General features: G+C 38.8%; 1 protein-coding gene across 2 annotated transcripts in view; it reads left to right on the plus strand.

Annotated features, from left to right (window-relative positions):
- LOC133569674 (phosphatidate phosphatase LPIN2-like) overlaps nucleotides 1-20,513 on the plus strand; it is a 44,189-nt gene that overhangs the window by 23,038 nt on the left and 638 nt on the right. For both annotated transcript variants that reach the window (XM_061922187.1, XM_061922186.1), the window contains 2 exons: nucleotides 3,600-3,752; nucleotides 3,824-3,941. In XM_061922187.1, coding sequence (XP_061778171.1) covers nucleotides 3,600-3,752; nucleotides 3,824-3,941 — 271 coding nt within the window. The remainder of the gene's footprint in view (nucleotides 1-3,599; nucleotides 3,753-3,823; nucleotides 3,942-20,513) is intronic.

Raw genomic sequence — 20,513 nt, forward strand, 5'->3', positions numbered from 1 at the left:
ACTAATACAAAACCTCACAATAATATCTGATTGAATGCTAGAAACGTTATGACAAACCACCTCAAAAATAACGGAATGGAATTTAAATATTTTTTACTGAATGAGATACCCAGAATGTACATGAAAATAAAGAATGTGGGATTTACAATATTAACTATGAACGATAAAACACTGAATATGGACGACATATGAACGTCACACCCCCTCTTATCGACATGTTTTACAATCAAACGAAACGCAACAAAAACGCCAAAAAATAGGGAAATAGGAACATGAAGGGTAAAAAAAAAAAACAACTACAATCCGATATATCACTAAGATTTTATTTTGACTCGGGGGCCAAATTTAGAGAAAAAAATTTGTCTGAGGGCCGTTATATCCGATTTTTAGGAACACTAATACAAAACCTCACAATAATGTCTGATTGAATACTAAAAATGTTATCACAGACCGCGTTCAACAGAATGGAACTTATAATATTTTTACAGAATGAGACACCCAGAATGTACATGAAAATAAAGAATGTGGGATTTACAATATTAACTATGAACGATAAAACACTGAATATGGACAACATATGAACGTCACACCCCCTCTTATCGACATGTTTTACAATCAAACGAAACGCAACAAAAACGCCAAAAAATAGGGAAATATGAACGCAAAGGGTAAAAAAAAACATCTACAATCTGATACATCACTAAGCTTTTATTTTGACTCGGGGGGCCAAATTTGGATGATAAAATGCGTCCGGGGGCCAGTACATCTGATTTTCAGGAACACTAATAAAAAGGGGAAAAAAACACCTACTATCTGATACATCACTAAGCTTTAGAACTTTTTTGTAAAAATCTCCTTCCACGTCTGTCCCTGACACCCGCATTTCAGGCTCTATGGAAACGCACCCCACCCACACTGCTTGGTGCCTTGTATGAGCTGTTGTGACTTAGATTAACTAATTAGATGACTAAAGTAACTAGTATATCATGCAAAAGTGCAGATTCCAACTATTGAAATACTTTGTATAGTTCAAGACTTACCGTAATTTGAAAACATTACTGCACATCATAATTGCAGCTACAGTTTCCATCTTAAAGATCTAAAATAATTATTTGGAATGTCTGGCGGGCCAAATTGAAAAGCATTTAATTAAAAATGCATTTAATAAGTGTCTAAGACAGAGGTGTCAAACTCAAATACAGAGTGAGCCAAAATTTTAAACGGGACAAAGCCGCGGGCCAAGGTTGAACAAATTAACCTTTTAATAGGCACCCAAACATGTTTTGCATGAAATATTGAACAAGCAAGGCTTTTATAACTTTAGTGACATGCAAAATCCAGTTTCAAATAATAATAATAATAATTAAAAACATTTAAATCAAAATTGTATGCCTTTTTTTCTATTTGCCATCTTCTGAGGTAAATATCACATTTTTTCCACAGGCTAATAATACATTTGAAAATAAAATAACAATAATGAACAAACCAAACATTCAAGCTTTGAAGAAGCAAGAGAAAAGGCATGAATAAAACGTTAATTATTGGTCAGTTTGCTGGAAGTTTCCCGGGAGAGTTAGTGCTGCAAGGGGTTCTGGGTATTAATTATGTTGTGTTACGGTGCAGATGTTCACCCGAAATGTGTTTGTCATTCTTGTTTGGTGTGGGTTCACAATGTGGCGCATATTTGTAACAGTGCTAAAGTTGTTTATACGGCCACCTTTAGTGTGACCTGTATGTCTGTTGACCAAGTATGCATTGCATTCACTTGTGCGTGTGTGTGTGTGTGTGTGTGTGTGTGTGTGTGTGTGTGTGTGTGTGTAAAAGCCACAAATATTATGTGAAACGCTGTTAGTATGGAGGAAAAGCGGACGTGACGACAGGTTGTAGAGAACGCTAAACGCACGCCCCCAATATAGTTGTCTAGGTGGAAATCGGTAGAAATTCGGGAGAATGGTTGCCCCGGGAGATTTTCGGGAGGGACACTGAACTTCGGGAGTCTACCGGGAAAATTATGAGGGTTGGCAAGTATGAGTATTAGCGGTGAATGCGGTGTTACAGCGGCACCAACGCTGTATAACACCGGCGGGCCAGCTCTAATGCTAAATTGATATTGCCTCAAGGGGCCACATTAAATTACACGGCGGACCACATTTGGCCCGCGGGCCAGAGTTTGACACCCATGATCTAAGACTTATAAAGTTTATAGTTGTTTTGTTTTTTTAAATGGCATTGTTATGGATGTTTCTATTATTTAGTGTTTTGATATTTCCACAAATTTTGGTCCGTAATCGCCAAATAATCAACCGCTGTGAGACAATTAATAGGGTTCAGTCACACTTTTAGCACACATTTAGCACATTGTCATCACATTTATGTAAGTTTACCGTACTTTCCGGACTATAAGTCTCACTTTAAAATCCTTTGTTCTCCTCAAAATTCAACAGTGCGCCTGGTGCACCTAATGTACGGAATAAATCTGGTTTCGCTTACCGACCTCGAAGCTATGTTATTTGGTACATGGTGTAATAAGTGTGACCAGTAGATGGCAGTCAAACATAAGCAATATGTGTGGACTGCGCAATGAAGGCAATATGACTCAAGTAAACAACACCAATATTTTATATGTTCCATTGAAAATATAGAACATTATACACGGCGCTCAAAAAAACTATCAAAATGTTTTAGTACAACTTTGGTAAGCTATGAAGCCGCACCGCTTGATGGATTGTCGGCGCATTTAACATACGAGCATTATTATGGTGCGTGTTGTCTAGTTTTAAAGGTTTATTTAAAAGAGCCATAGTGTGACGATCGGTCACTTCATTTCTGTTGGTTTTCCTTTTTTGGATTTACTTCCCGTCAGTGCTCTTATTTTGTTAAATTTCCTGTTTGTTCCGCGCAGCACTGTTTTCTCCTCACCTGCTGTTGATTGGCAGCTGGTCCACACCTGCTGGCAATTAACACACCGTATTTCCATGAATTGCGCCTGCCTTGAATTACTGCCGGGTCAAACTCACTTCGCAAAATAATTAGCGCATGCTTCGTATTACCGCCTGGTCCAACTCGTGACGTCACGAGTGACACTTCCCCTGTCATCATTTTCAAAATGGAGGAGGCTGATTTCAATACCGGTAATTTCAAATCGCATAAAGGGAAGAAGATTAAGAGCTATTCAGTAGGATTTAAGGTCCAAGCTTACATCACACTCAAATTTTTACTGCATGCCTTTGGTAAGTGCCGGACTGAGAAGAGGTTTTAAAATAATTAGCGCATGCTTACTTTTACCGCATGCCTTTGGTAAGCGCAGGAGTGAGAAGAGGTTTTAAATAAATTAGCGCCTCGGCGGCAATTCAAGGAAATATGGTATGTCTATTTATGTTTTCAGATCACACTGTATGTTAGGAACCTTTGTTTGCAAGACTGCTTCATTTTGTGCTACATGAGATTAAAACTCTTCATACCTTCTCTTCGCTGTCCCGGTTCCTGCATCTTGGGGTCACGAAAACGGCAGCCATGCGCGTTCCTAACCCATAGAAACATATAATGAAAAAAAAAGGTTTGCGCAGGAACTGAAAGATTTAATTAAAATTTTCTTCCAGGAACGGTTACAAGTTCCTGTACTGTTCGGCTCGAGCCATCGGCATGGCGGACATGACGCGGGGATATCTGCACAAGGTCAACGACCGCGGGACTCTCCTGCCTCGAGGACCACTCATGCTCTCACCAAGCAGCCTCTTCTCAGCCTTTCACAGGCACGCTTCATTTTTTTTAAAACGTCTTCATGCTCTAATAAGTCGTGATCCAACTTCATTGTGTTTTTTAGAGAGATGATAGAAAAGAAACCGGAGAAGTTCAAAGTCGAGTGTCTGACGGACATCAGGAATCTCTTCCAGCCGAGCAGCACGCGTCCCTTCTACGCGGCGTTTGGCAACAGGGAGAGTGTGAGTAGTGGTGTCTCCACTGCAAAAAGTCAGAGTTCAAAACCCACCCTTAGTTAAACCATAACAAACGCTTTTGCCGCATAATTGTTCGACATATTCCCGCTTGAAGCCAAACCACCGCCGGACGATTGACTTTGTGCTGTTTCTCTTGGGAATTAATTCTTCCTCCATTTTTTACCAGATTGGCACCTTCTTTCTCTCGTATTACCACTCGCACCACAGCTAACGTTACCCATGCCGCTACCTCGTATACGTATGTGACATACAGTGGGGCAAAAAAGTATTTAGTCAGCCACCGATTGTGCAAGTTCTCCCACTTAAAATGATGACATAGGTCTGTAATTTTCATCATAGGTACACTTCAACTGTGAGAGACAGAATGCGGAAAAAAAATCCAGGAATTCACATTGCAGGAATTTTAAATCATTTATTTGTAAATTCTGGTGGAAAATAAGTATTTGGTCAACCATTCAAAGCTTTCACTGATGGAAGGAGGTTTTGGCTCAAAATCTCACGATACATGACCCCATTCATTCTTTCCTTAACACGGATCAATCGTCCTGTCCCCTTAGCAGAAAAACAGCCCCAAAGCATGATGTTTCCACCCCCATGCTTCAAAGTAGGTATGGTGTTCTTGGGATGCAACTCAGTATTCTTCTTCCTCCAAACACGACAAGTTGAGTTTATACCAAAAAGTTCTATTTTGGTTTCATTTGACCACATGACATTCTCCCAATCCTCTGCTGTATCATCCATGTATCCATTTTGGTATAAACTCACCTCATCGTGTTTGGAGGAAGAAGAATAATGAGTTGCATCCCAAGAACACCACACCTACTGTGAAGCATGGGGGTGGAAACATCATGCTTTGGGGCTGTTTTTCTGCTAAGGGGACAGGACGATTGATCCGTGTTAAGGAAAGAATGAATGGGGCCATGTATCGTGAGATTTTGAGCCAAAACCTCCTTCCATCAGTGAGAGCTTTGAATGGTTGACCAAATCCTTATTTTCCACCATAATTTACAAATAAATTCTTAAAAATTCCTACAATGTGAATTCTTGGATTTTTTTTTCACATTCTGTCTCACAGTTGAAGTGTACCTATGATGAACATTACAGACCTCTGTCATCATTTTAAGTGGGAGAACTTGCACAATCGGTCCGCTAGCATCACAGCTAATGTTACCCATGTCGCTACCTCCCTGCTCGGAGAGGGTGTGTGATGTTGCACACGTGACGTGTGTAAGAAGGTGCGCTTGTTTTTATGTCTCTGTGAGAAGGAGAGACAAGAAAGAGCGGGAAACGCCTGCAGTGTAATGCCCGCAACTAAAGGCAACTGCATGAGAACATATACTCAAATATCACGATATAGTCATTTTCTATATGGCACAGAGACAAACCCGCGATATATAGAGTATATCGATATATCGACCAGCCCTACACTTTAACATAGAATCTGCTTAGTGAGAATAATTATTTTATCAGACAGAAAACAAGCAAATATTACCCTTATTTGAGATATTTAAAGGCCTACTAAAATGAGATTTTCTCACTTAAACGCGGATAGCAGGTCCATTCTATGTGTCATACTTGATCATTTCGCGATATTGCCATATTTTTGCTGTAAGGATTTGGCAGAGAACATCCAGGATAAAGTTCACAACTTTTGGTCGCTAATAAAAAAGCCTTGCCTTTACCGGAAGTAGCAGACGATGTGCGCGTGACGTCACCGGTGTGAGGGCTCCTCACATATTCACATTGTTTATAATGTGAGCCACCAGCAGCATGAGCTATTGGGACTGAGAAAGCGACAATTTCCCTGTTAATTTGAGCGAGGATATAGGCACAAAAAAAAAAGCGACGGCTCCAGTGTGAGCGTTTCAGATGTAATTAGACACATTTACTAGGATAATTCTGGAAGCTCCCTTATCTGCTTATTGTTTTAATAGTGTTTTAGTGAGATTGTAAAGTCCTACCTAAAAGTCGGATGGCTGCGGTGAACGCCAGTGTCTCTCAGAGAAGCCAATGCAGGAGCCAAGATCACAGCTGCCTTTTTGAGCTTCAGGATAAGGTCGCATATTCCACTCAAGTCTCCGGTAAGAGCCGACTTAATATCACAATTTTCCCATCCAAAAACTTGCTGGTTGATGTACAGAAACATGTTCGCTTGACCGCTCTGTGTTAAAGCTTCACAACAAACAAAGAAACACAGGCTGTTTTTCGGTGGTAAAGGCAGCTGCAATCCACCGCTTTCCACCAACATCATTGTTCTTTATAGCAGGGGTCACCAACCTTTTGGAAACTAAGAGCTACTTCTTGGTTACTGATTAATGCGAGGGGCTACCAGTTTGATACACACTTAAATGTGCTCAATTTGCCTTTAATAAATGAATCTATATATATATGTGTGTATATATATATATATATATATATATATATATATATATATATATATATATATATACATATATATATATATAAAATGGGTATTTCTGTCTGTTATTTCGTCATACATTTTTTTTCCTTTTACGGAAGGTTTTTTGTAGAGAATAAATGATGAAAAAAAACACCTAATTGAACGGTTTAAAGGAGGAGAAAACACGAAAAAAAATAAAAAATTTATTTTGAAACATAGTTTATCTTCAATTTCGACTCTTTAAAATTCAAAATTCAACCAAAAAAAATGAAGAGAAAAACTAGCTAATTCCAATCGTTTGGAAAAAATTAAAAAAAGAATTCATGGAACATCATCAGTAATTTTTCCTGATTAAGATACATTTTAAAATTTTGATGACATGTTTTAATTTGGTTAAAATCCAGTCTGCACTTTGTTAGAACATATAACAAATCGGACCAAGCTATATTTCTAACAAAGACAAATCATTATTTCTTCTAGATTTTCCAGAACAAAAATTTTAAAAGAAATTCAAAAGACTTTGAAATAAGACTTAAATTTGATTCCACAGATTTTCTAGATTTGCCAGAATAATTTTTTGGAATTTATATCATAATAAGTTTGAAGAAATATTTCACAAATTTTCTTCGTCGAAAAAACAGAAGCTAAAATGAAGCATTAAATTAAAATGTATTTATTATTCTTTACAATAATAAAATAAAAAAAATACTTGAACATTGATTTAAATTGTCAGGAAAGAAGAGGAAGGAATTTAAAAGGCAAAAAGGTATATGTGTTTAAAAATCCTAAAATCATTTTTAACGTTGTATTTTTTCTCTAAAATTGTCTTTCTGAAAGTTATAAGCAGCAAAGTAAAAAAAAAACAAATGAGTTTATTTAAACAAGTGAAGACCAAGTTTTAAAATATTTTCTTGGATTTTCAAATTCGATTTGTTTTGTCTCTCTTAGAATCAAAAATGTCGAGCAAAGCGAGACCAGCTTGCTAGTAAATAAATACAATTTAAAAAATAGAGGCAGCTCACTGGTAAGTGCTGCTATTTGAGCTATTTTTAGAACAGGCCAGCGGGCGACTCATCTGGTCCTTACGGGCTACCTGGCGCCCGCGGGCACCGCGTTGGTGACTCCTGCTTTATAGTCTCCATTATTAATTGAACAAATTGCAAAAGATTCAGCAACACAGATGTCCAAAATACTGTGTAATTGCGCGATGAAAAGAGACGACTTTTAGCCAAACACGCGTCATCATACGCGTCATCATTCCGCGACGTTTTCAACAGGAAACTACGCGGGAAATTTAAAATTGCAATTTAGTAAACTAAAAAGGCCGTATTGGCATGTGTTGCAATGTTAATATTTCATCATTGATATATAAACTATCAGACTGTGTGGTTGGTAGTAGTGGGTTTCAGTAGGCCTTTAAAGAGAAGTTAAGTCCCTACCTTTAGTCAAAAGTGATTTATGACCCCCCATAAATCAATGATTTATGACCCCTCAAGGTCAAAGGTCAATGATTTATGAGGGGTCAAGTTCAAAGGTTAATGATTTATGAGGGGTCAAGGTTAAAGGTCAAGGTTAAAGGTCAGGTTCAAATGTCAGGTTCAAATGTCAAGGTCAAGTGGGTGTGGCTTACCCGGAAGAGGGTGGAGTTAAGACCTGCGGTGGGAGTGGTTAAACCAGGAAGAGGGTGGAGTTTTAAACAGAAAGAGGGCAGAGTTAAGACCTGCGGTGGGAGTGGTTAAACCAGGAAGAGGGTGGAGTTAAGACCTGACAGGGAACAGAGGAGGGATCAGTTTTTTTAAGAAAGCAATGTCATCTGAGCAGCATGTGACCATATATTTGATAGTTTAAATGTTTACGATCGTTTGAAACAACTTCCAGATTTCGATGTATTGATGGCTGGGAATGTTACGTGTGGAGATGTGGACACACACACACACGCACACACACACACACACACACACACACACACACGCACACGTAGAGGAGGGGTACAAAAGGGCGGTGTAAGGCTTAGTCATTATTTGGAGCTTTATACGTTAGCGTAAAGACTTTGTTCGATTCGGTCATGATTAGTGAAACGCCTGTGTCGATTTATAAAAATAATAAAACTTACATTGACGCTCCGCAAAAAAGTCGAGTGTTTCTAAATCGTATTCAGATGCCGCCGACCGAATCTTTGCGTGAGAAATGGGATTTGGAAGCGTACGGGATGGAGGGATCTTTTGGATTTGTATTCAGATACGAAATGGGTGATATCTGCTTATTTCAGCTAAAAGAAAGAAGAGACGGAAGCCCTTTCTCGATATTTTCATCGTTATCTACCGTGGATTGGGAAGTTTTTGGTGGACACGCACACACACGCACACACACGCACACACACACACACACACACACGCACGCACTTCACACACACACACACACGCACACACACGCACACACACACACACACACACACTTCACACACACACACACACACACGCACACACACGCACACACACACACACACACACGCACACACGCACACACGCACACACGCACACACACACACACACACACACACACACACACACACACATTCGTACGCACTGAAACAACTTCCATACCTCACGAAAACATATTTAAACAGATGGAAAAAACTATCGCAGAACACAGTGTCACGTAGCAACTGGTCTTTACGGTCGTTTGAATCAACAGGTCAGTTTGGGGTACAAAGGAGGGTTCAGTTTTTATGGAAGCTTGAGAATGTCGTATGAATAGCAACTGGCCACCCATCTGACAGTTTAAATGTTTACGATCGTCTGAAACAACAGGACACGCACGCACGCACACACGCACGCACGCACACACACACACACATACACACACACACGCACACACACACACACACACACACACACCATTACCTCTGCTTTACCATGTTATTAGACATTGGTTTAACTCCATTTAAGCATTTAAACGTTAAAAGCATTGCACTTGTACGACGTTGTAATACTTTTTTTTTTACCAGCCGATGACGACGAAGTGAAAGACGATGAACTTTGCTTAAACGGTCTTACAAAGTTGGAAGATGATTATCGAGGTGTGTTTAAACCTTCGAATTATTTAATATTGTGTGTATTCATTATTTTGTTTTATAGAGGATTTGCCGTAAGATCCTAACGCGATCGTTTTAACACAATCGCAGTCTGGTGAGTCAAATGATTCTCATTTTACAAGAAAAAAAACATGCGGTATACGATACATATATACATATATTTACTTACATCTCCGGCTCGCTCGTCTCCCTTAAAGCTGGCGGGTCCGTCAACGGCCGTTCCAGGCAGAGGAGAAGGCTTGATTGTGCCAAAGACTCCAGACATCGAATCCTTGCTCCGAGGGGAAATCATCGAAAACGACGGTGAATGTCCGACAGGCACCCGCTGTAAGTTTTTCTCGTTTTCTGTAAGCTTTTTAAGATTCTCAGGAGCTTTAAAGAGCTCCTCTCACTCTAATGTCTTTCGCTCAAATGAATTTCGCGCCTAAGGGGAATGGGCGGGGACTGATTCCGGAGGTGGGCGGTTGTTTCCGCCAAGCAACCTTCTGGTTGAAATGGAGTGTGGATCAAGATGGATCCCTACTCTATATTCTTTTATTTAACCCAATGTTTTTTAAATACGTGTATAATGCTTTATATCCTATGTGTTGTGAATTCCATCCTACAATATCTTCCAAGGAACCCAAAGAAATGTTACCACACCTCCCGCTTTATTTATTCTATAGATTACCTGAACTATTTCATAAACTAAATCTTGTCTTGTTTCTGATGCTATGTTTTTTTATGCTCATCAATGCACTGTTGGACTGCGAGCACACAACTACTTTCCTTGCTTTGTTTTCCTCTATCCAGTTAACTGCCATATAAATTGCTACCAATTCCCCCGTAAAAACAGATAGTTTATCACTGATTATTTTATTTAATACTATGTTTCCTTGTGGGATAACTGCTACAGCTCTTACCTTTATTTTTTTTATATAGTTTTTGATGCATCCGTATATATCATATCTCAATCCATTTTTCTATCCGGTAACTATTTAAATTTCTATTCTTTAGTAATTGCATGTTTTCTTTTGGGCTATCAAACATCCACGGTGGTATTGCAGGCATTGGTACTGTAGGACTAACTTTAATATTGTCAATTTTAACTTTATTACATATGTCTCCTATAATCCACCCAAAACTATTCTTTTTTTCTTTTCTCTTTTTCTTGGCAGATTGGTAGCACTGGACAAGTCGGATATCCTTGCTTGGATCCTTTTAAAGTTGCCCGATAAACTGCTGAGAGTTGATCTCTCCTCTTGTCCAAAGGTTTTTCGTTCATTTTTACTTGTAATACTGGCACTAGGGTTGATGTAGTAGCTCCACAACATAACCTTAAAGCCTGTGACTGGATCCGGTCTATTTTCCCAAGTCATGTTTTTGAAGCAGATTGGTAAATAATGCATCCGTAATCAATAACAGATGGAATTAAAGTTATAAATATATACATGTATTGTTTTCAACGTTAACCTATCAGCCCCCCAATCATTACCCCTCAAAGCCCTCATTATATTTAACACCTTTTTACTTTTTCCCCTATTTTTTTATTTTCCGGAAGGAACACTCCTGAAGGAATAAATAAAGTACTATCTAATCTAATCTAATCAAATCTATTTTGCTGATGTGGGTTGACTAGTTCATATTTTTATCAAACCATATTCCTAAATATTTAAATACTTATACCTCTTCTATATTTTCACCTTAGAGTTTTTATTTGGAGCTTGTTTGGTACTTTTGTCTTTGTAAAATGTATGACTTTTGTCTTTCCAACAGAGAATCTTAAACCTCAAGCCGTTCCCCAGTCTTGAACATTATTTACCACTTTGTTAGTTTTTTGATTATTTCTTTTGACTCTAAATAATATACTAGTCTTTCATTAATCTTTTTTTTTTTTTTTTTTTTTTCCATTACTTTTCCCCAAATTTATAATTTCCTGCCTCTTCCGGGTCTTACCCTGACTTGCATATTGGAATTGTTACCGCAAATTTTCCCCTCTGCCGGTCATTCTCCTTCTTCATATATCCTGTCATATCATTTCAAGACCACTTCTTTGACGATGCTACCTAAGTTTTTGATCATTTGATAACCCGCTAGGTCTTTCCCCGGTGACGTATTTTTAACCTTTTTCAAAATTCGAACCATTTCATTCAAAGAAAATGTCATATCCATAGTGTTGGTAAAGCTATTATCGTGGTCTTCCATCATTTCCCCAATATTTAAACTCATTGTTTTTTCTCTCTTTTGTTTTTCCACATTTCTCAAATTATCATTACTGTGCACTTTAACACATTTTTTTGCTAAAGGTTCTGCTGTTTCTTTACCCGTGACTACATCTTCTTTAATAAATGTGGCACATCATCCTCTTTACCCTTCATTCCTATCTTTACGAATCGTTATATATCCTTTTATTATAAAGTTAAATTTTGGCTTCAGCCCTGTTTCTTGAATACAAATTATACGTGGTTTAGTTTTCATATTTTTAATATATCCCTTTAATTCATGTTCGGTTGCTATCAAACTTCTGGCATTCCACCGGACCATTAACAGGGTGTTGGAATGTGGTAACATGACTCCGTCACGTCTACTCTCCGTAGTACAGCTTGCACCCGGTACCAAGATAGTTCTTTCAACAACTTTGATGCTGCTTTGACAATTATTTTGATCTTCTCAGTCTTATTTTTACTTTCATTTTGTATCAAAGCTGAGTTGTGCTCTCTGGTTTATTTTGCAAATGAACCGACAGAACATGATCATGTACAAGACTCGCCTACCCACAATGCACTGCAACCCAACGCTCCTGGTCGGATGTTTTTTTCGGGGTTCATGGAGAGATGCGGTAAAGAGTGGTAGCCAAGACACACGGTCACACACGGTCACACACGGTCACACTCGGCAATTATTTTGACCTGGGGAGCAGATATAGAGGAAAAAATGTGTCTGGGGGGCCGGGATATCTGATTTTCAGGTACAAAAAACTTCACAATGACACAAAATAAACACAACAGTTAAACCTCACACTAAAAACAAGACATTGACTTGTACGTTCAAAAGACAGAATAGAACAAGTCAAGACATGCAATGCCATCTACAAAATGTTATGTAAATGTTAGTCATTACACACGCGGCTATGGTTTTGATGTATTTGTTACAGACATGTTTACGTCAAGTAACATCACATGGTTCCATTTGCACCTTTCAACAAATCTGAAAAGGAATATTAAGAAGTAAAACTTATATTTAATCCTACCTCTTCTCCCAGCACACGGTGACTGTACATACGGGTCGAAAAATGTTGACCTAATTCAGCATTTCTCAAAGTGTGGGGAATAGAGACATGACAGGTGGGGCGCGAGGAAAGGGAGGAAATTTTTATTTTTGATTTTTTTTTACTATGCTTTCATTTTCTATACACACTGTAAATCACTTTGTGATTCTGTCTGTGAAATCCGCCGTATAAATAAATGTAAATTACTTATTTTTCCTGTAGGCTTTAAATTTCTCGGCAGGAGCGAAAGTTTGACAGACATAGCAACAGTAACTTTTGCAGGCAGGGCTAAGAGGAACAAACTTTCGCGCGGATGGGTAGCAGGCTAATGTGCGGACCACAATTACACAAAATGGATACATTTGCAACTCGCACCTCAAAGGTCTGCGGAGAAACAAAAATATGACGGGTCTAATCAACCAAAAAGTCAACCTAAAAGAAAATATGGCGAAGGGTATCTTGCTCTTGGATTCACGGCAGCGGAGGTGGGGGCAGAGGAGAGACCCCTGTGTGTTCTTTGTCTAAAACGGCTAGCAGCAGACAGCCTGAGACCCAACAAAGCAAAGAGACAACTCGAGACCACACATGATGTCCAATAAATTGTTTTGTTGGGGCGATGGGGGTAGGTGGGCCTTGAGTCTAAAGTGGTGATGACAGAAAAAAAAAAAGTTTGAGAAGCCCTGACCTAATTGTACGGATCTCACTTTAAACGGCAAACCGATCATTTAAATGTTTTCACTTTGAATATGAAACGAGGAGTAAAATGTACAATATTATCAATTATTTCACAAGGACATGTTTTAAGGATATTGTACAGTATAATTAAATCTAAAATGAATGTGATCACTTTCAGGATCATTTTATTTTTAGCCAGTAAACAACTGTTATGTACTTTTGAATCGGGTTTTCCCCTTTAAATAACAAAAATTATAGAATTTTACAATATTCATTATTATTAAATATTAAATGTGCCAACTAGTTTTACGGCATACATCATTCCCCCTTTACCCATTTGTTAAAAAGACGAAAGTTGATGCGAACGCCTACGTGCTGTCAGAAAACTAAAAGAAGAAGAATGCCTTTGTGCAATTACTGCTATCCTGGCACAAGTTATAAAACAAACAAAGTTACCAAATTTTTTTTCTGAGGAGACAAAACGAAAAAGAAAGAAAAATAATAAATCAATCAATAAAATGCATCAGTCAAATAGTACAGGCAACTTCGTTAACATGGAGCCACAGACAATTTCATTCAAAAAGTCCCAATTGCTAACATAAAGATACAACAACAAATAAAGGCAAAGAAGGCCTAGTAGGTAATTACAACAACAGACAAAGTATTAAAAATGTCGGTCCAATAACTGCACAGGGATGGGCAGAGCCAAAACATGTGTAGCAAGTAAGCTGGAGACTGTTGACACTGAAATAAGGCTATATGTGGCACAGATACAAGATTTATAAACTCTACTTAAAGCCCCACTTAAGAATTTTCAGTTTTGGTTTATATTGGCCGCACCAGTGAACCAAAGCGATGGCGTTTTCCCAAAAGGAAAACCACATTTACCATGAGGACTAGCGCATATAGCGTCAAACTGACACGATAATGCCACAATGATTCTGTATTACTGAACTTTCCACAGTAGGAACCTACATTCGTTTTCTACCACTTATTCCCTTTTGGGGACGTGGGGGTCGCTGGCGCCTATCTCAGCTACAATCGGGTGGAAGGAGGTGTACACCCTGGACAAGTCGCCCCCTCATTGCAGGGTCAACATAGATAGACGGACAACATTCACACCAACCTACATATTTTACTCAAACCTTATATTTGCAGTTTGAAGTCACTGCATTGTTTTTTCCTTGTACAGTTCTTTTGAGTTTGTTGCGTGGTTGGTCAGTGTGGAACTGCAAAGTATCGCGCTGGTGGGTATTTATTGCTACCACACAAATTTCCAGTAGCTAAAATTAGTATTATTATTCTGATTTGAGCATTGAAAGTCACTTACTAGTTTAGCAGGAACAGATCTAAAGCAGCATTGGTCTAAAACCTCTTGTCTTTTGACCTCACGCAAGCTAGTGAAAGTCGTGCCATTGTTGATCCTTGATTGTCCCTCCCTTTTTCTTTTTTTTTGAAAACCCGATTCAAAAGTACATAACAGTTGTTTACTGGCTAAAAATAAAATGATCCTGAAAGTGATCACATTCATTTTAGATTTAATTATACTGTACAATATCCTTAAAACATGTCCTTGTGAAATAATTGATAATATTGTACATTTTACTCCTCGTTTCATATTCAAAGTGAAAACATTTAAATGATCGGTTTGCCGTTTAAAGTGAGATCCGTACAATTAGGTCAGGGCTTCTCAAACTTTTTTTTTTTCTGTCAACCCCACTTTAGACTCAAGGCCCACCTACCCCCATCGCCCCAACAAAACAATTTATTGGACATCATGTGTGGTCTCGAGTTGTCTCTTTACTTTGTTGGGCCTCATGCTGTCTGCTGCTAGCCGTTTTAGACAAAGAACACACAGGGGTCTCTCCTCTGCCCCCACCTCCGCTGCCGTGAATCCAAGAGCAAGATACCCTTCGCCATATTTTCTTTTAGGTTGACTTTTTGGTTGATTAGACCCGTCATATTTTTGTTTCTCCGCAGACCTTTGAGGTGCGAGTTGCAAATGTATCCATTTTGTGTAATTGTGGTCCGCACATTAGCCTGCTACCCATCCGCGCGAAAGTTTGTTCCTCTTAGCCCTGCCTGCAAAAGTTACTGTTGCTATGTCTGTCAAACTTTCGCTCCTGCCGAGAAATTTAAAGCCTACAGGAAAAATAAGTAATTTACATTTATTTATACGGCGGATTTCACAGACAGAATCACAAAGTGATTTACAGTGTGTATAGAAAATGAAAGCATAGTAAAAAAAAATCAAAAATAAAAATTTCCTCCCTTTCCTCGCGCCCCACCTGTCATGTCTCTATTCCCCACACTTTGAGAAATGCTGAATTAGGTCAACATTTTTCGACCCGTATGTACAGTCACCGTGTGCTGGGAGAAGAGGTAGGATTAAATATAAGTTTTACTTCTTAATATTCCTTTTCAGATTTGTTGAAAGGTGCAAATGGAACCATGTGATGTTACTTGACGTAAACATGTCTGTAACAAATACATCAAAACCATAGCCGCGTGTGTAATGACTAACATTTACATAACATTTTGTAGATGGCATTGCATGTCTTGACTTGTTCTATTCTGTCTTTTGAACGTACAAGTCAATGTCTTGTTTTTAGTGTGAGGTTTAACTGTTGTGTTTATTTTGTGTCATTGTGAAGTTTTTTGTACCTGAAAATCAGATATCCCGGCCCCCCAGACACATTTTTTCCTCTATATCTGCTCCCCAGGTCAAAATAATTGCCGAGTGTGACCGTGTGTGACCGTGTGTGACCGTGTGTCTTGGCTACCACTCTTTACCGCATCTCTCCATGAACCCCGAAAAAAACATCCGACCAGGAGCGTTGGGTTGCAGTGCATTGTGGGTAGGCGAGTCTTGTACATGATCATGTTCTGTCGGTTCATTTGCAAAATAAACCAGAGAGCACAACTCAGCTTTGATACAAAATGAAAGTAAAAATAAGACTGAGAAGATCAAAATAATTGTCAAAGCAGCATCAAAGTTGTTGAAAGAACTATCTTGGTACCGGGTGCAAGCTGTACTACGGAGAGTAGACGTGACGGAGTCATGTTACCACATTCCAACACCCTGTTAATGGTCCGGTGGAATGCCAGAAGTTTGATAGCAACCGAACATGAATTAAAGGGATATATTAAAAATATGAAAACTAAACCACGTATAATTTGTATTCAAGAAACAGGGCTGAAGCCAAAATTTAACTTTATAATAAAAGGATATATAACGATTCGTAAAGATAGGAATGAAGGGTAAAGAGGATGATGTGCCACATTTATTAAAGAAGATGTAGTCACGGGTAAAGAAACAGCAGAACCTTTAGCAAAAAAATGTGTTAAAGTGCACAGTAATGATAATTTGAGAAATGTGGAAAAACAAAAGAGAGAAAAAACAATGAGTTTAAATATTGGGGAAATGATGGAAGACCACGATAATAGCTTTACCAACACTATGGATATGACATTTTCTTTGAATGAAATGGTTCGAATTTTGAAAAAGGTTAAAAATACGTCACCGGGGAAAGACCTAGCGGGTTATCAAATGATCAAAAACTTAGGTAGCATCGTCAAAGAAGTGGTCTTGAAATGATATGACAGGATATATGAAGAAGGAGAATGACCGGCAGAGGGGAAAATTTGCGGTAACAATTCCAATATGCAAGTCAGGGTAAGACCCGGAAGAGGCAGGAAATTATAAATTTGGGGAAAAGTAATGGAAAAAAAAAAAAAAAAAAAAAAGATTAATGAAAGACTAGTATATTATTTAGAGTCAAAAGAAATAATCAAAAAACTAACAAAGTGGTAAATAATGTTCAAGACTGGGGAACGGCTTGAGGTTTAAGATTCTCTGTTGGAAAGACAAAAGTCATACATTTTACAAAGACAAAAGTACCAAACAAGCTCCAAATAAAAACTCTAAGGTGAAAATATAGAAGAGGTATAAGTATTTAAATATTTAGGAATATGGTTTGATAAAAATATGAACTAGTCAACCCACATCAGCAAAATAGATTTGATTAGATTAGATTAGATAGTACTTTATTTATTCCTTCAGGAGTGTTCCTTCCGGAAAATAAAAAAATAGGGGAAAAAGTAAAAAGGTGTTAAATATAATGAGGGCTTTGAGGGGTAATGATTGGGGGGCTGATAGGTTAACGTTGAAAACAATACATGTATATATTTATAACTTTAATTCCATCTGTTATTGATTACGGATGCATTATTTACCAATCTGCTTCAAAAACATGACTTGGGAAAATAGACCGGATCCAGTCACAGGCTTTAAGGTTATGTTGTGGAGCTACTACATCAACCCTAGTGCCAGTATTACAAGTAAAAATGAACGAAAAACCTTTGGACAAGAGGAGAGATCAACTCTCAGCAGTTTATCGGGCAACTTTAAAAGGATCCAAGCAAGGATATCCGACTTGTCCAGTGCTACCAATCTGCCAAGAAAAAGAGAAAAGAAAAAAAGAATAGTTTTGGGTGGATTATAGGAGACATATGTAATAAAGTTAAAATTGACAATATTAAAGTTAGTCCTACAGTACCAATGCCTGCAATACCACCGTGGATGTTTGATAACCCAAAAGAAAACATGCAATTACTAAAGAATAGAAATTTAAATAGTTACCGGATAGAAAAATGGATTGAGATATGATATATACGGATGCATCAAAAACTATATAAAAAAAATAAAGGTAAGAGCTGTAGCAGTTATCCCACAAGGAAACATAGTATTAAATAAAATAATCAGTGATAAACTATCTGTTTTTACGGGGGAATTGGTAGCAATTTATATGGCAGTTAACTGGATAGAGGAAAACAAAGCAAGGAAAGTAGTTGTGTGCTCGCAGTCCAACAGTGCATTGATGAGCATAAAAAAACATAGCATCAGAAACAAGACAAGATTTAGTTTATGAAATAGTTCAGGTAATCTATAGAATAAATAAAGCGGGAGGTGTGGTAACATTTCTTTGGGTTCCTTGGAAGATATTGTAGGATGGAATTCACAACACATAGGATATAAAGCATTATACACGTATTTAAAAAACATTGGGTTAAATAAAAGAATATAGAGTAGGGATCCATCTTGATCCACACTCCATTTCAACCAGAAGGTTGCTTGGCGGAAACAACCGCCCACCTCCGGAATCAGTCCCCGCCCATTCCCCTTAGGCGCGAAATTCATTTGAGCGAAAGACATTAGAGTGAGAGGAGCTCTTTAAAGCTCCTGAGAATCTTAAAAAGCTTACAGAAAACGAGAAAAACTTACAGCGGGTGCCTGTCGGACATTCACCGTCGTTTTCGATGATTTCCCCTCGGAGCAAGGATTCGATGTCTGGAGTCTTTGGCACAATCAAGCCTTCTCCTCTGCCTGGAACGGCCGTTGACGGACCCGCCAGCTTTAAGGGAGACGAGCGAGCCGGAGATGTAAGTAAATATATGTATATATGTATCGTATACCGCATGTTTTTTTTCTTGTAAAATGAGAATCATTTGACTCACCAGACTGCGATTGTGTTAAAACGATCGCGTTAGGATCTTACGGCAAATCCTCTATAAAACAAAATAATGAATACACACAATATTAAATAATTCGAAGGTTTAAACACACCTCGATAATCATCTTCCAACTTTGTAAGACCGTTTAAGCAAAGTTCATCGTCTTTCACTTCGTCGTCATCGGCTGGTAAAAAAAAAAGTATTACAACGTCGTACAAGTGCAATGCTTTTAACGTTTAAATGCTTAAATGGAGTTAAACCAATGTCTAATAACAAGGTAAAGCAGAGGTAATGGTGTGTGTGTGTGTGTGTGTGTGTGTGCGTGTGTGTGTGTATGTGTGTGTGTGTGTGCGTGCGTGCGTGTGTGCGTGCGTGCGTGTCCTGTTGTTTCAGACGATCGTAAACATTTAAACTGTCAGATGGGTGGCCAGTTGCTATTCATACGACATTCTCAAGCTTCCATAAAAACTGAACCCTCCTTTGTACCCCAAACTGACCTGTTGATTCAAACGACCGTAAAGACCAGTTGCTACGTGACACTGTGTTCTGCGATAGTTTTTTCCATCTGTTTAAATATGTTTTCGTGAGGTATGGAAGTTGTTTCAGTGCGTACGAATGTGTGTGTGTGTGTGTGTGTGTGTGTGTGTGTGTGTGTGTGTGCGTGTGTGCGTGTGTGCGTGTGTGCGTGTGTGTGTGTGTGTGTGTGCGTGTGTGTGTGTGTGTGAAGTGTGTGTGTGTGCGTGTGTGTGCGTGTGTGTGCGTGTGTGTGTGTGTGAAGTGCGTGCGTGTGTGTGTGTGTGTGTGTGCGTGTGTGTGCGTGTGTGTGCGTGTCCACCAAAAACTTCCCAATCCACGGTAGATAACGATGAAAATATCGAGAAAGGGCTTCCGTCTCTTCTTTCTTTTAGCTGAAATAAGCAGATATCACCCATTTCGTATCTGAATACAAATCCAAAAGATCCCTCCATCCCGTACGCTGCCAAGTCCCATTTCTCACGCAAAGATTCGGTCGGCGGCATCTGAATACGATTTAGAAACACTCGACTTTTTTGCGGAGCGTCAATGTAAGTTTTATTATTTTTATAAATCGACACAGGCGTTTCACTAATCATGACCGAATCGAACAAAGTCTTTACGCTAACGTATAAAGCTCCAAATAATGACTAAGCCTTACACCGCCCTTTTGTACCCCTCCTCTACGTGTGCGTGTGTGTGTGTGTGTGTGTGTGTGTGTGTGTGTGTGTGTGTGTGTGTGTGTGTGTGAAGTGCGTGCGTGTCCACATCTCCACACGTAACATTCCCAGCCATCAATACATCGAAATCTGGAAGTTGTTTCAAACGATCGTAAACATTTAAACTATCAAATATATGGTCACATGCTGCTCAGATGACATTGCTTTCTTAAAAAAACTGATCCCTCCTCTGTTCCCTGTCAGGTCTTAACTCCACCCTCTTCCTGGTTTAACCACTCCCACCGCAGGTCTTAACTCTGCCCTCTTTCTGTTTAAAACTCCACCCTCTTCCTGGTTTAACCACTCCCACCGCAGGTCTTAACTCCACCCTCTTCCGGGTAAGCCACACCCACTTGACCTTGACATTTGAACCTGACATTTGAACCTGACCTTT

The sequence above is a fragment of the Nerophis ophidion genome, linkage group LG15 (assembly GCF_033978795.1).
Source record: "Nerophis ophidion isolate RoL-2023_Sa linkage group LG15, RoL_Noph_v1.0, whole genome shotgun sequence".
Taxonomy (NCBI): domain Eukaryota; kingdom Metazoa; phylum Chordata; class Actinopteri; order Syngnathiformes; family Syngnathidae; genus Nerophis; species Nerophis ophidion.